General features: G+C 40.8%; 1 protein-coding gene across 9 annotated transcripts in view; it reads right to left on the bottom strand.

Moving 5' to 3' along the window:
- Window positions 1-15,907, bottom strand: part of lrch3 (leucine-rich repeats and calponin homology (CH) domain containing 3) — a 196,946-nt gene that overhangs the window by 121,197 nt on the left and 59,842 nt on the right. For all 9 annotated transcript variants that reach the window (XM_043702400.2, XM_087993517.1, XM_087993516.1 and 6 more), the window contains exon 2: window positions 6,567-6,711. In XM_043702400.2, the coding sequence (XP_043558335.1) occupies window positions 6,567-6,711 (145 nt within the window). The remainder of the gene's footprint in view (window positions 1-6,566; window positions 6,712-15,907) is intronic.

Below are 15,907 nucleotides of genomic sequence, written 5' to 3'. Positions count from 1 at the left end.
TTTCAGTGGGGGAGTATTTTGGGAGTAGTGACCATAATATCATGAGTTTCAAGATACTCATGGATAGGGATAACAGCAGTCCTTGAGTGAATGTGTTAAACTGGGGTAAAGAGAACCAAAACAATATTAGGCTGGAACTGGAAAATTTTGCATGAAGGCGGCTGTTTGAGGGCAAGTCCACATCGGACGAGGGAGAGTATTTCAAATGGCAGTTGATAAGAGTTCAGGAGCGGCATGTTCCTCTGAGAACGAAGGATAGGTATGGCAAGTTATGTGAGCCTTGTGTGATCAAAGGTGTTATGACCTTGGTCAAAAAGAAAAAGGAAGCACTTGTAAGGTCTAGGAGGATGGGAACTGACAAAGCCCTTGAAATATACAGAGGAACCTCGATTATCCGGCATTTGATTATCCGAAAATAGGATTATCTGGCAAGATTGAAAGGTCCCGATGCTCGGCTAAACTATGTTATCTGGCATTCGATTATCCGAACGAAATACTGATAATTGAAGTTCTTCTGTATAAGCAAAGTAGGAAAGAACTTAAGCAAGAAATTAGAAAGGTAAAAAGGGGTTATGAAAAATCCTTAGCAAACAGGATTGAAGGGAAATCCCAAGGCTTCTTATGCATATAAAAAGCAAGAGGGTAGCCAGGCAAAGGGTTGGTCCACTTAAGGGCAAAGGAGGGAATCTATGTATGAAGCCTGAAAAGGGAAGTTATGTCCTAAATGAATACCTTGTGTCTGTATTTATCAAGGGTAAGGGTACACTGTATTGGTGGTGCATGATCTCAGGGAAGGGGAGTGATTAATTTCTAAGCTAAGTTGCTATTAAAATGGAAGAGATATGCATCTTAATAGCTATTAAGGCAGACAAGTCTCCAGAGGGGCAAGTGAGGACTGCAGATGCTGGAGATCAGAGTTAAGAGTGTGGTGTTGGAAAAGCACAGCAGCCCAGGCAGCATCCGAGGAACAGGAGAATCTACATTTCGGGCATAAGCCCTTCATCAGGACAGGTCCCCAGGTCCTGATGAGGTCTATCCCAGAATATTGAGGGAAGCAAGAGAACAAATTGCTGGAGCACAAAGATATCTTTGTATTCTCTTTGGTCACAAGTGAGGTCCCAGAGGACTGGAGAATAGCCAATGCTGTCCAATTATTTAAGAAGAGTTGCAGGGATATTCCAGAAAATTACAGGCCTCTGAGCCTCACATTAATAGTAGGGAAATATTGAAAAAGATTATCAGGGACAAGAACGATCTGCATTTTGAAGCAAATAGACTTTTTCGCAAGAGACAGCAGGGGAGGTCATGCCTCAATAATCTGATCAAGTTTTTTGAGGAGGTGAAGATGATGATTTATGAGGGAAAAGCAGTTGTTGTCTACATGGACTTCAGTACAGCCTTTGGCAAGGTCCCTTGGGGCAAACGGATACAATGGCTTCATTGTATAATTTTCACCTGCACTTGATCTTCCAAAATGCATCACCTCACACTTGTCCAGATTAACCTCCATCTGCCATTTTTCTGTCCATGCTCCAACTAATCTATATCCTGCAGTATCCCCTGACTATCCTCACTATCTCCAACTCCACCAATCTTTGTATCATCCGCAAAATTACTAATTAGACTAGCCACGCTTTCCTTGAAATCATTTGTGTAGATGATGAACTGCAGAGGTCCCAGCACTGATCCCTGTGGAACACCACTAGTCTCAATGCTCCATTCTGAAAAGCATTCTTCTGTCGCTCCCCTCTGCCTTCAATGACTAAGCCAGTTCTGTATCTGGTAATGCATTTCTGGTATCTGACAAGGATGCTTTGGAGAGGATACAGAAAATGTTTATCATGATCGATGTAGGTTTGCTCGCTGAGCTGGAAGGTTCTTTTTCAGACGTTTCGTCACCATACTAGGTAACATCTTCAGTCAGCCTCCGGACAAAGCACTGCTGATGATTCCGACTTTCTATTTATATGTTTGGGTTGGTGATGTCATTTCATGTTCTTTTTCACAGGGGGTGGTAAATGGGGTCTAAGTCAATGTGTTTGTTGATAGATGTTCCGGTTGGAATGTCATGCTTCTAGGTATTCTTGTGCATGTCTCTGTTTGGCTTGTCCTAAGATGGATGGTGGGGGAGGGAGAGAGAGGGCGAGCGAGAGAGAGCGCGAGAGAGAGCGCGAGAGAGAGCACGAGAGAGAGCGCGAGAGAGAGCGCGAGAGAGAGCGCGAGAGAGAGCGCGAGAGAGAGCGCGAGAGAGAGCGCGAGAGAGAGCGCGAGAGCGAGAGAGAGCGCGAGAGCGAGCGCGAGAGCGAGCGCGAGAGCGAGCGCGAGAGCGAGCGCGAGAGAGAGCGCGAGAGAGAGCGCGAGAGAGAGCGCGAGAGAGAGAGCGAGAGAGAGCGCGAGAGAGCGCGCGAGAGAGAGCGCGAGAGAGAGCGCGAGAGAGAGCGCGAGAGAGAGCGCGAGAGAGAGCGCGAGAGAGCGAGCGAGCGAGAGAGCGAGCGAGCGATTTCCAGAGGCCATTCCATTATACAACATCACAGCTAAAAGGATTATAGAGGAATTACTCAAATCTTTCACGAAGTACGGACTACTGACAGATATACAATCAGACTAAGGGTCAAACTTCACATCAAAATTATTCAAGTTCTGGATAGCTTAGGAACAAAAAATTCACATCTACTGCCTACCATCCAGAATCACAGGGAGCGCTTGAAAGGTGGCAACAGATAATCAAGACCATGTTGAGGACTTATAGTCAAGAATATCGAGATGACTGGGATAAGGGAATTCCATTTGTACTTTTTGCAATCAGAGATGCACCAAATGATTTGACTAAATTCAGTCCAGTTGAATTAGTGTTTGGGCATGAAGTGAAGGACTGCTAAAATTGATTAAGGAGAAATTACTAAGTCAGAATTCAAAGACCACATATTTAGACTATGTGTCAAACTTTAGGAAATGATTAAGCAGAACGGGAGAGTTGGCTAGACAACATTTAAAAGTATCACAGCATACAATGAAACTGGAAGCAGACAAGAAATCAAAAGTTCGCAATTTTTCGCAAATCGAAGATAAGGTGTTACTTCCAGTGACAAGTGAACATTTAATAACAAGGTTTAGTGGACCTTATTAAGTCAAAAGGAAGTTGAGGTGAATTATTTGGTAGGACTCCAGACAGAAAGAAATCTCAGAATGCTTCATGTGACTATGCTCAAAACGTATTTTGACAGGGAAGGAAAGCATGAGGAGAATGTGTAATTGGTTACAACACAGAGGGAGGAACCAAATTCAGAGGATTCTGAACTGCACATTCCTCAAATTAATTTGGACAATGAGGAAACGGTCAAAAAAAATGGGATAAATTGCTGAGTTACTTTCCTGAGGAAAATCAAAATGACCTGAAAGAGTTATTACAATCACATGGGGAGATACGTAGAAATCAGCTGGGATGTAGTAACCTAATTATGCATGATGTAGATATAGGAGATGCTGTTCCAATTAAGCAACATCCTGATAGGCACAACCCTCTAAAGTTGGCACAAGTTCAAAAGGAAATTGAACACATGTTCCAAGACAACATAATCGAAGTGAGTTAGAGTGACTCATAATGGTGCCAAAACCAGATGGTACCCAACAGTTATGTGTGGATTATCGCAAAGTCAATGCAGTTACAGAAACTGATGCTCATCCAATTCAGTGTCTGGAAGACTGTGTTGAAAAGGTGGGACAAGCTACTCATATTTCTAAGTTAGACTTGCTCAGACGATTTCAGCGTTTGTCACGCAGAATGGACTATATGAGTTTAAAGTCATGCCATTTCGTGTGAAAAATGCACCAGCCACATTTCAGAGATTAACAAATGAGATCACTGCCGGACTACAACTAAACTGTGTCGTATACATAAATGACCTGGTGATTTTTAGTCACACATGGAAGGAACATTTGTAACATTTATCAGACTTGTTCCATCAACTTCAGAAGGCAGGCTTGGTGATAAACTTGGCTAAAAATGAATTTGTCAAAGCCCAAGTCACCTTCCTGGGCCGTGTTATTAGACATTTACAAATTGCCCCATGGAATGCAAAAACAAAGGTAACTGGGGAGTTTCCTATACCATCAATAAAAAGAGCAATACTACGATTCCTGGGATTGAGTGGATTTTATCAAAAATTCAAACCAAGTTTTAGCAGTACAGCTGCTCTACTCACTGAACTGCTAAAGAATTGCAAGAGTGGACGGCAGACTGTCAGAAGGCATTTGACAGCCTGCAAGCTGTGTTAACCACTGCCTCAGTATTATGCAAAGACATTCAAGGTGGATGTTGACGCAAGTGATGTGGGTGTCGGTGCTGTGCTCTTGCAAAAAGATGAGTAAATAGAAAGACCTAAATCCATGAAGCTGTACATTCATCACCAGAAATATTCGACAGTTGAGGAGACTTAGAGCTTGGTGTTGGTGTTACACCATTTCAATGTTTATGTTACCAGTACTGTATCTGAGACAATCACTGATTGCAACTCACTGAAGTTTGTGGAGCAATTTAATGACAAAAATGCCAGACTTTTAGATGGGGCTTTTTGTTACAGCCATTCAATTTGAAAGTTGTGCATGTGGCAGGACAAAAAAACATGATTGCCGATGCATTGTCCAGATATGAATGAAAAATGGGAGACATTTGGTGGCAGGAGTGAAACGGACTGAAACAACATGTAGCAGTGCATGTTTGTGTGATTATTGTCAATGGAATATAAGTGTGTGATGCAGAGTACTAACAATTTAAGATTGAGGGGCTTTTCATGAAGCCAACTTTGGATATTGATTTTTTTTTTGTAAAAAGGGGGAAATGTGACGAAGCTGCCTTTAACAAGGTTTTGACGTCCTTGGATTTATTTTCCCCCAGAGAGACCACAAAAGACAGACTCCAACAAATCTAAGTTGAAGGGTTTTAGTGCCAGTTTGATTATAGCTAACAGGCACTACCTCAGGCAACATGCTTTCAAGTTTTTGGAAAAAAACATTTGTACAATGAAAGGGGAGTGGCCAACTCTCCCAGCTCAGCTTTTCTCTCATTTTTAACAGTGTGTGTTGAAGGTGCTGAACCTAAAGAAGTAGGTCCAGGCTGGTACTCTCTCTCTGACTTCTCTGCCATAAGACAGTGTTTGATTTTTCCTTTTGTGCCAAGGGATGTTTATGGGGATTGTCAGAAGTGTTGGGAACAGCATCATTAAGTTGGGATGATCTGTTGGGTTTTCGGACAGGTTAAGTTATTCTGTATTCTGTTCTCTTTTGCGTTTCATTCAGTAATCTTGTAAATAAATTCTGTTTTGTTGAAAACAAAGTGGTTTGCCCAGCAGCATTTCTCCTATAATATCCACTTTACACCTGCTTAAAACGACTGGGAAAGTCAGGGTATAGGCTATCTTCTTGAAACTTTTTGAGGGGTCAGGCCTGCTCCATAACACAGGCACATTTTTCACACAAAATGTATTGAGTTGCCAGAGGTGATGGTGGAAACAGACACAATAGCAGCATTCAAGAAGCACCTGGACGAATACATGAATAGGAAGGGAATAGAGGGATACAGATACTTAAATGAAGACAATTTTAGTCTGGAAGGGCAAAAGGTGTCAACGCAGACGTGGACGGCTGAAGTGCCTGTTCCTGTGCTATATTACTCTGTGTTCTTGTTCTTTGAATTTAGAATAACAAAGAGAAATTTATGAGGGAGAGAGAAAGTAGAATTGTTTTGTCAGAAAGGTATTTTATTTATTTTGATCCTAGCTACTTTTCCAACAAAATAAGTCATTCACTTTTAGTCAGGCTGGTCTGACTTGAAAAAAGTCCAACTTGTTTGCATCATGATGGAGACTATAAAAATGCATGCACAATTCACCAATATGTCAATGTAATATAGCTTGTTGAAGACCTTTTACAAGAGTGTGATGATGTTAAATGAAACAATTGGTGAAGGAATAAAACGCTCAAAGGAATTTGTTTTAATACTAAACAAACTAAATCCAGTAAGACAGAATATTAGTCATCAATTTGATCTTTGGTCACAGAAACATATTCTTCTTTCTGGTTCACAAACAGATTCAAAAATAAAAGCAATATCATCCAAACAGTGAGGTCAGCCTCTGATACTTGGTACAATCATTCCCATTGAGTTCCCTTGTTATTTTAGATAGAAACATTATTAAATAGAATGATCCGGTTAATGATCCGGTTACACATGACAGGTAAACGAATCTGCTGAGATGAGTGGTTAATCACAGAATATTAGAATTGTTATGGTGCAATACATTCAACTAATCGAGCCTGCATCTGCTTGTCCAGTGCCAATCTCCTGCCTTTTCCCAATATCCCTGCACAACATTACTATCCAAAAAAGCATCCAATGCCCTGTTTGATGCTTCAACTAAACATTTCACGGTAGGACATCCATACCTTAACAACTAGTTGTTTGAGAAAGCTTTTATTTCTCACATCATCCTTGCTCCATTTGCACATCACTTTAAACCGAAGCCCTTTTGTTTACTGCATTATTTTCAACAAGAATGATTTTTCCATACCTGATATTCAAGGAGGTTAAAGATTGTAGGTTTAAAATGGCTTCTGGAATACTTCGTATACAGTTCTGATAGAGATTAAGGCTCTCCAATGACACAAAGTAACAAACGTCAGCTGGAATCTCTACCAATCGGTTCTTGGATAGATCTAAGAGATAGGGAAAAAAATCCACAAATAAATTATTGCGGTTGAATCTGTGGAAGACCAGAATTGGTGACCAAAATGAATAGGTTGCTAGACCAGCAAATTCTACAAGGACAGCACAATGTTGCACAACAGTACACACAATAAAGTAAAAAGATGAATTTCAAGTAATTACATCTGGAGCCACAGACACAGCCTAAAATCAATGGGGGATCTCATGCAGTCCATGAAAGCTTTATACCATATGTAACAGTAACTTTACTTTCTAGCATTTCTTCCTGAAAATAACTGGTTTATACAAAACACTATGGAAAGTTCTTGGGATTGGAACAATGAATTGGCTGCAACGCAACTGACAAACTGGGGACACTGTTCCTAAAGCGCAAACGTTTAAAGCGTGAAATGGCTATAATGCGATTCCGGCCCCATTAGTTTAAATGGTGTTGCTAATATGTAATTTTTTTTTAATAACACAGGATTGCATGAGAATGAAATTACCACATTATCACGGAATTGACTATGTTAGGTGCACTAAATGCCTGAATGACAAAAAGACACAATTTAGAAAATTTAGAGGAACAGAAACATTTTACATTGATACTCCATAATTTGCACATGGGTTGAGATCCAGCAAAGAAGAATTTATTTTTCAAATTTTGAATTAAAATCTAAGCCAATAAACCCACACCTTTTTCAAAGATACATTATCGCAAGTCAAGTGTTTTACTAGCACCCCTCCCATGACATCGTTTAAAGTCCTATTTACTGTTGTCCTTTGTAACTCTCCTAGTCTACTTCTACAGCACAACAATTTTTCTTCCTCCATCTCCTTTCTATATCCCGCCTCAGGCGACTGACTGTGTGGAGTTTGCACGTTCTCCCCGTGTCTGCGTGGGTTTCCTCCGGGTGCTCCGGTTTCCTCCCACAGTCCAAAGATGTGCAGGGTCAGGTGAATTGGCCATGCTAAATTGCCCGTAGTGTTAGGTAAGGGGTAAATGTAGGGGTATGGGTGGTTTGCGCTTCGGCGGGTCGGTGTGGACTTGTTGGGCCGAAGGGCCTGTTTCCACACTGTAATGTAATCTAATCTAAATCTAATCTAATCTAATCTAATCTCTTTTTATCGGTTCTGGTTTCTGTCTCTTGCTCTCATTATTTTCTGCAAAGTTTTCTAATCCATGAGTTTTTGGTTTATATGTAGAATCTCTCAATTTCCTTATCACAATCTATAAAATTCTTATTTTGTGTACCTCGCTATGTGCTTTGTTCTAAGGGTCTCCCATCAGAGTTACCTGGAACTACTGCAAATTTGTAAGAGCATGCTCTCTGTCTCGGACGTTTATGTTTCTTTTAGGCTGTTGTTTGACCACAATATTTCTCCCTCTTGCTCGGTCATGTTTTACAATTTTTTTAATGCTCCTTTTAATGTTTAAATGGTATGTCTTAACTCACTGGTTAAAGCCCAGAAATATTTTGTAGCGCAAGAAATGTTGCTCTTTTGTTTTACATATTCTTCACTACCTGTTCCCTTCTTTCTGCTCCTTTCCTCAGCAGCGCTCTTCTAATGTTAGTCAGTCTCTGTAATCCTAGGGTGGGCTAGTCAAAACGTTGTGAATGAACCTAGGGAAGAGGAGCAAAAGCAGACATTTGGCACCTCAAGCCAATACTTCCATTTAGATTAGATTAGATTCCCTACAGTGTGGAAACAGGCCCTTCAGCCCAACAAGTCCACAACGACCCTCCGAAGAGTAACCCACCCAGACCCGTTACCTTCTGACTAATGCACCTAACATTACGGACAATTTAGCATGGCCAATTCACCTGACCTGCACATCTTTTTGGACTATGGGAGGAAACTGGAGAAACCCACTCAGACACGGGGAGAATGTGCAAACTTCACACAGACAGTCGCCCAACGTTGGAATCGAACCTGGGTCCCTGGCACAGTGAGGCAGCAGTGCTAACCACTGAGCCACCGTGCCATTTACTATGATCATGACTAATCCTCCATCACTACTCTCCCATGCATATCCCTTAACGGAAGGAAGTAGCTGGCTTACTGTTCAGAGTAAGCCTGAAGACAAGGGTAAGGCAAATAGGAAATTATACGGATGGTGGGACTAGAAGAAATTGAAATGGAGGAAGGAAACAACAGTTGAGAATTGGCAACTTGGTAGATCTGTGGCAAGAAACACTTGCTACACTGTGACAACTAGAAACAGTCAAGGGCAATGATAAAAAGTGTTCACAAAGGCAGCAAAGGCTGTTAGAGGATGTAGTAACAAGTGATATAAAGAGGGCAAGGTCAGTCATGCCCCACTGGGGTAGTACACTAGAAATCAAGCCCTGCTGTTCCCAGGGTCATCAAAAAATGTAAAGATTTTATACAAGTATGCAAAGTTCCCCAAATTAATCATCTTCTAGATGAAGATTGACAGAAAGCATAGAACAGAAACTTATCAAGAATAACTATTTAGGACAAATAAATCAAATCAAGTTAGATATGGATAGTTATGAATTGTTGACATACAACTCTTCTAATTAAAAATTCAAGTTAAAACTCTAGCCCTTTATCAACTCCCCCCATTCACATATAAAGGGATAAAAGGGGTGTAATGGGTGGAGGGAAATACTGAGAAGATAGTTTGATGGCCCCTGTTCACAGGGTTTGTGGAATGCTCCTCTTGGCTTCTCAGGAGCGTGCTCCTCTTTGATTCTTCTTTTAAAATTTTCACTTGCTGGCAGAGGCTGGTTGGTTCGTATATAAAGGCTCTGGTTTATTGGTTAACAGCCATTGTTTACAGCAACTGCTGATGGAAAAATAAGCTAGCTTTCTTCATGCTTAAAGTGGCTTTCAAATGTGGAGCAGAATTACAGCTCTTTGCTTTGCAGAGATCCAGCTCATCTGCATCCAAGCTTCCAAGCTTCTACTCCAGTGTAAGCAGCATTTACAGGACAGGATTTCAGGAGAAAGGAAAACAACATGTGGGTGCAGAAATACCTTCAAGATGCAGAAAAACAAACAGGACTGAGTTCTGGACAATGGTGGCTGATGAGGCTGAGACATTGAAGTGGTAGAGACAGAGGTGGTATTAGGAATACTTTTCAAAGATTAAGACAAATAGGTACAATTAATAATACAATTTAACTGCAGAAAGAAGGATAAAAACATTGGACAAACCTGGGCAAATTATACTATCGATGGCACATGAGCAATGGGAGCACAAGTAGAGCCTCTCATACTTCAATCATCCACACCATCATGGGCAACAGCAGATGAGGCAACAGTCAATGTTAAAAAAAATTGAATGTGCCAGTTATTTTTGTTTAAAAAGGGACTAAGGGAAAACAAAATAAATTACAGACCCATTAGCCTAACCTTGGTCATGGATAAGATCCGAGAATCTATCGTGAAGGATACGTTTTCTGAATATTTGGATGTGTATGGTAAAATACGGCAACGTCAGCATGGTTTCATCAAGGGGAGTCACGCCTGACAGAGCTGCTAGAATTTGTTGAGGAAGTAACAAGCATATTAGACCAAGGACAGCTAATGGATGTTATCTATTCGGACTTCAAGAAAGCCTTTGACAAGGTGCCACAAAGGAGTCTATGAGTAAGATGAGGGCCCATGCTGTCAGAGGCAATGTGCTAGCAAGAATAGAAGCTTGGCTGTCTGACAGAAAGCAGACAACAGGGATAAAAGAATCCTTCTCAGAAAGGCAGCCGATGACATGTGGTGTTCCACAAGGCTCACTGTTGGGACCACAACTTTACACTTTATACATTAGCAACCTAGATGAAGGAACTGAGGGCATTTTAGCCACAGATGATACAAAGAGAGGTAGAGGGACCAGTAGCACTGAGGCGGCGGTGAGACTGCAGATGGATTTGGACATGTTAGAAGAGTGGGCAAAGAAGTGGTAGCTGGAGTACAACATGGAAAAGTGTAGGTCATGCACTTGGGTAGGAAGATTAGCAGCATGGACTATTTTCTAAATGGGGAGAAAATTCAGAAGTCTGTAGTGCAAAGAGACTTGGGAGTTCTATTCCAGGATTCTCAAGGTAAACTTGCAGGTTGAGCCAGTAGTTTGGAAGGCAAATGCAACAATGGCATTTATTTTAACAGGCCTTGAATATAAAAGCCGGGATGTACTTCTCAGGGTCCAAAGGGCTCAGAGTTGGAATACATATTTGGAATACTGTGCACAGGAAAGACGTCCTAGTCCTGGAGCATGTTCAGAGGAGGTACACGAGAATGGTCCCAGGAAATGAAAAGCTTAACATATGAGCAACGTTTGAGGGCTCTGGGTTTATATTCCACAGAGATTACGAGGATGAGAGGGGATCTAATTGAAACATACAGAATACTGAATGGCCTGGACAGAGTCTATGTTTGGAAGATGTTTCCACTGGCAGGACTTACTAGGACCAGAGGGCATAGCCTTAAAGTAAAGGGAAGACCTTTTAGAATGGAGATAAGGAGAAACTTCTTCAGCCACAGAGTGGTGAATCTATGGAATTCATTGGCACAGAAGGCTGTGAAGGCCAGGTCATTGAGTATATTTAAGACTGCGATAAATAGATTCTGGAGTATCAAGGGGATCAAAGTCTATGGGGAGAAAACAGGAGAATGGGGTTGACAAACTTATCAGCTATGATTGAATGACAGAGCAGACTCAATGGGCTGAAAGGCCTAATTTCTGCTCCTATGTCTTATGGTCTTATCATATCTTTAATAATTCCTATCAGATACAAGATAAGCTGCAGTGGGATTTAAAAAAGTTTCATGCCTGCTGCTATGCTTGCCTGGTTTGTTCTCTACTAGAATTTTGCAACTTTCATGCATGACATTGCATCTGTTTGAGATCATCCTCAATTATTGAACCACTTTGGACAATTTCAATTTGCAACTGAAATTCCAGAAGAACACAAAAAATCTTTTTTGTAAAAGGGAGAATAAAGATTTGACCTATCAAATATGAACTCACCCAATGGTGGCGTGCGGTTCTAACTTTAGGCCACAAGAAGCTGCTCATAAATTCATAAATAAAAAGTGACAGCAAGTCAAGTTGTAGAAACAGGACTTGCATGCAAATACTAGATTTTAATATATTTTAAAGAAATACTCGAAGATAAGGCACTATTTCTAATGGCAGCAAGAGCCTAAAGCAATATTAAAGGCCAGAAATTTTTAGTTATGTATTTTTAACTAACAGTAAAAGTCCTTCTCCCACAGATATACATAAATACAAATTTACAAAAATAAGGTCACACAAGATGTACATACTTCAGACATATAGTTGCCAACTAAACACCCACAATTTAATTGAATTAAAAATGTTATGCAAAAGCTGTTGGATTGATTTTTCTTTCTGCAGATTGCAAACTGACCAAGATTAGGACTCCATAGTTTCATCATCAAAACTCCTCAAATATGTTACAGCCTTATACAAATGTGAAAAATACAGCCAAGTTTCAGCAAACCCATTGGCATTATCAATACTTTATGTCTTATATTGGATTAGTAGGGAAACTAACATCATGACTGATTCAGTTTGGCGATGATCACATAATCAAAGTATATTAATTGACTAATCTATTATAATATTCTGCTTAACCATAACCAATGCAGATCTTGATACTGACATCATGTGACTCTGTTTAGCTTCAACTGGCAAAACTACACCATGGGATTTCAAACAGGGCGAAGACAATATCAATGTTTTGAGCGATAGATTTTTGTAGAAAGAAGTCTGTTCAATTTCAGATCCAGACTTCCAGGGTTGAATGTGACAGAGACTGTATACTCCCAGTTCATTTGCCCTTCCCAAAGAATCATTACCACGCTGTATTGTTGTATTGGTATGTTAGCAATACAGCAATTAACTAAACACATCTTTTTTATGAGGGTTAACTGCGTAATAATGTGTTTAGATTTTAATTGGTAACAATTTTTAAAATTAGTTAGACTCTCTGATCTTCTGTATTAATGTAACAAACCTTTTCTAAGCATTCAACACAGTAATGGTACTTGGCAAATTAAGCTAAGATGGAGGCATGAGTTTAAGGATATCAATCTTTGGTTCCTATCAGCATTGCCTCTTTCTTAAAGGAAAGAAGAAAGGCATAAGCTCACTTCCAAGTATCCACTTAGTAAAATGCTATAAAGTGACAAAAATAAAACTTAAAATGAAAAAACAGACTCATTGATAATTGACAACTTAAGAAACGTGTTAAGAGCGAGAGGGAGAGTGGGAGGTGACATCAGTCAATGTCCATTACTCTTACATGATCAATCTTTAATTGGCTGTTATTTCTTAAACCAATTAACAAGTAGTCTTGTTAATTCAATTAAGTCAGTCAAAATGTAATTACTTAAGTAATCATGCAACAGGTTGTGGCTTTGAAAGATTTAGTAAGCTACAGTTTTGAATGATCAAGGCATGCATGACAGTTTGAAGTTATCCTGTCTCCACTTGGAAAGGAAAGGACATTAGAGACTGACCAAGAAACTGAATGTCGACCTGCACCCGAAGGCAAAACAGACAGCAAGAGCTGAAGTGTACCAGTAAACCTGTTGCTTGGTTTGAGGAGGTAACATTTGTAACCGAAATAAATTTTCCTGAATTACTGCACGAACCTTACTAGTTGAAATTTCAAATGAAAAAAAATAATACTGGGATTTGATTTTCAATTATGTAAGACCCCCCAGAATTTACATGAGCAATTCAAAGAGTTATATAGTCATAGTAATGGACAGAATGCACAGCACAGAAAAAAGGTCCTTCAGTTTAGTGCATCTTTGCCAGTCAAAACAAACCTAACTATTCAAATCTCAATTTTCAGCACGAGGAGAGTGACCTTTTAAGACTTGGCATTGGAAGTACACATCTGAATACCTCTTAAATATTATGAGGGTTTCTACCTCTAACACCTTCACAGACAGTGAATTCCAGATTCCTACCAACCCCTGGACAAAATTTATTTCCTCACAGAGAGTCATAGAGATGTACAGCATGGAAACAGACCCTTCGGTCCAACCTGTCCATGCCGACCAGATATCCCAACCCAATCTAGTCCCACCTGCCAGCACCCGGCCCATATCCCTCCACACCATTCCTATTCATATACCCATCCAAACGCCTCTTAAATGTTGCAATTGTACCAACCTCCACCACATCCTCTGGCAGCTCATTCCATACATGTACCACCCTCTACGTGAAAAAGTTGCCCCTTAGGTCTCTTTTATATCTTTCCCCTCTCACCTTAAACCTATGCCCTCTAGTTCTGGACTCCCCGACCCCAGGGGAAAGATTTTGTCTATTTATCCTATCCATGCCCCTCATAATTTTGTAAACCTCTATAAGGTCACCCCTCAGCCTCCGACGCTCCAGGGAAAGCAGCCCCAGCCTGTACAGCCTCTCCCTGTAGCTCAGATCTTCCAACCCTGGCAACATTCTTGTAAACCTTTTCTGAACCCTTTCAAGTTTCACAACATCTTTCCGATAGGAAGGAGACCAGAATTGCAAGCAATATTCCAACAGTGGCCTAACCAATGTCCTGTACAGCCATAACATGATCTCCCAACTCCAGTACTCAATACTCTGACCAATAAAGGAAAGCATACCAAACGTCTTCTTCACTATCCTATCTACCTGCAACTCCACTTTCAAGGAGCAATGGTACTGTACTCCAAGGTCTCTTTGTTCAGCAACACTCCCTAGGACCTTACCATTAAGTGTATAAGTCCTACTAAGATTTGCTTTCCCAAAATGCAGCACCTCGCATTTATCTGAATTAAACTCCATCTGCCATTTCTCAGCCCATTGGCCTATCCGATCAAGATCATGTTGTAATCTGAGGTAACCTTCTTCACTGTCCACTACACCTCCAATTTTGGTATCATCTGCAAACTTACTAACTGTACCTCTTATGCTCGCATCCAAATCATTTATGTAAATGACAAAAAATAGAGGGCCCAGCACCGATCCTTGTGGCACTCCACTGGTCACAGGCCTCCAGTCTGAAAAGCAACCCTCCACCACCATCCTCTGTCTTCTACTTTTGAGCCAGTTCTGTATCCAAATGGCTAGTTCTCCCTGTATTCCATGAGATCTAACCTTGCTAATCAGTCCCCCATGGGGAACCTTGTCGAACGCCTTATTGAAGTCCATATAGATCACGTCTACTGCTCTGCCCTCATCAATCTTCTTTGTTACTTCTTCAAAAAACTCAATCAAGTTTTTGAGATGTGATTTCCCATGCACAAAGCCATGTTGACTATCCCGAAGCAGTCCTTGCCTTTCCAAATACTTGTACATCCTGTCCCTCAGGATTCCATCCAACAACTTGCTCACCGGTCTATAGTTCCCTGTCTTGTCTTTACCGCCCTTCTTAAACAGTGGCACTATGTTTGCCAACTTCCAGCCTTCCGATCCCCCACCTGTGACTATCGATGATACAAATATCTCAGCAAGTGGCCCAGTAATCACTTCGCTAGCTTCCCACAGAGTTCTTGGGTACACCTGATCAGATCCTGGGGACTTATCCACCTTTAACCATTTCAAGACATCCAGCACTTCTTCCTCTGTAATCTGGACATTTTGCAAGATGTCACCATCTATTTCCCTACAGTCTATATCTTCCATATCCTTTTCCACAGTAAATACTGATGCAAAATATTCATTTAGTATCTCACCCATTTTTTGTGGCTCCACACAAAGGCCGCCCTGCTGATCTTTGAGGGGCCCTACTCTCTCCCTAGTTACCCTTTTGTCCTTAATAACCCTTTTGTAAAAACCCTTTGGATTCTCCTTAATTCTATTTGCCAACGCTATCTCATGTCCCCGTTTTGCCCTCCTGATTTGCCTCTTAAATATACTCCTACTGCCTTTATATTCTTCCAAAGATTCACTCGATCTATCCTGTCTATACCTGACATATGTTTCCTTCTTTTTCTTAACCAAACCCTCAATTTCTTGAGTCATCCAGCATTTCCTATACCTACCAGCCTTTCCTTTCACCCTGACAGGAATATACTTTCTCTGAATTCTTGTTATCTCATTTCTGAAGGCTTCCCATTTTCCAGCGTGCCTTTACGTGTGAACATCTGCCTTCAATCAGCTTTCGAAAGTTCTTGCCTAATACCGTCAAAATTGGCCTTTCTCCAATTTAGAACTGGTCTATCCTTTTCCATCAC

Source organism: Chiloscyllium plagiosum, unplaced genomic scaffold (assembly GCF_037043375.1).
Source record: "Chiloscyllium plagiosum isolate Xiang-an unplaced genomic scaffold, Cpla_swu_hap1 HiC_scaffold_13, whole genome shotgun sequence".
In the NCBI taxonomy this organism is placed as follows: domain Eukaryota; kingdom Metazoa; phylum Chordata; class Chondrichthyes; order Orectolobiformes; family Hemiscylliidae; genus Chiloscyllium; species Chiloscyllium plagiosum.
Note: the sequence above shows the minus strand (reverse complement) of the source record. Positions and strands in the feature narration are given on the sequence as shown.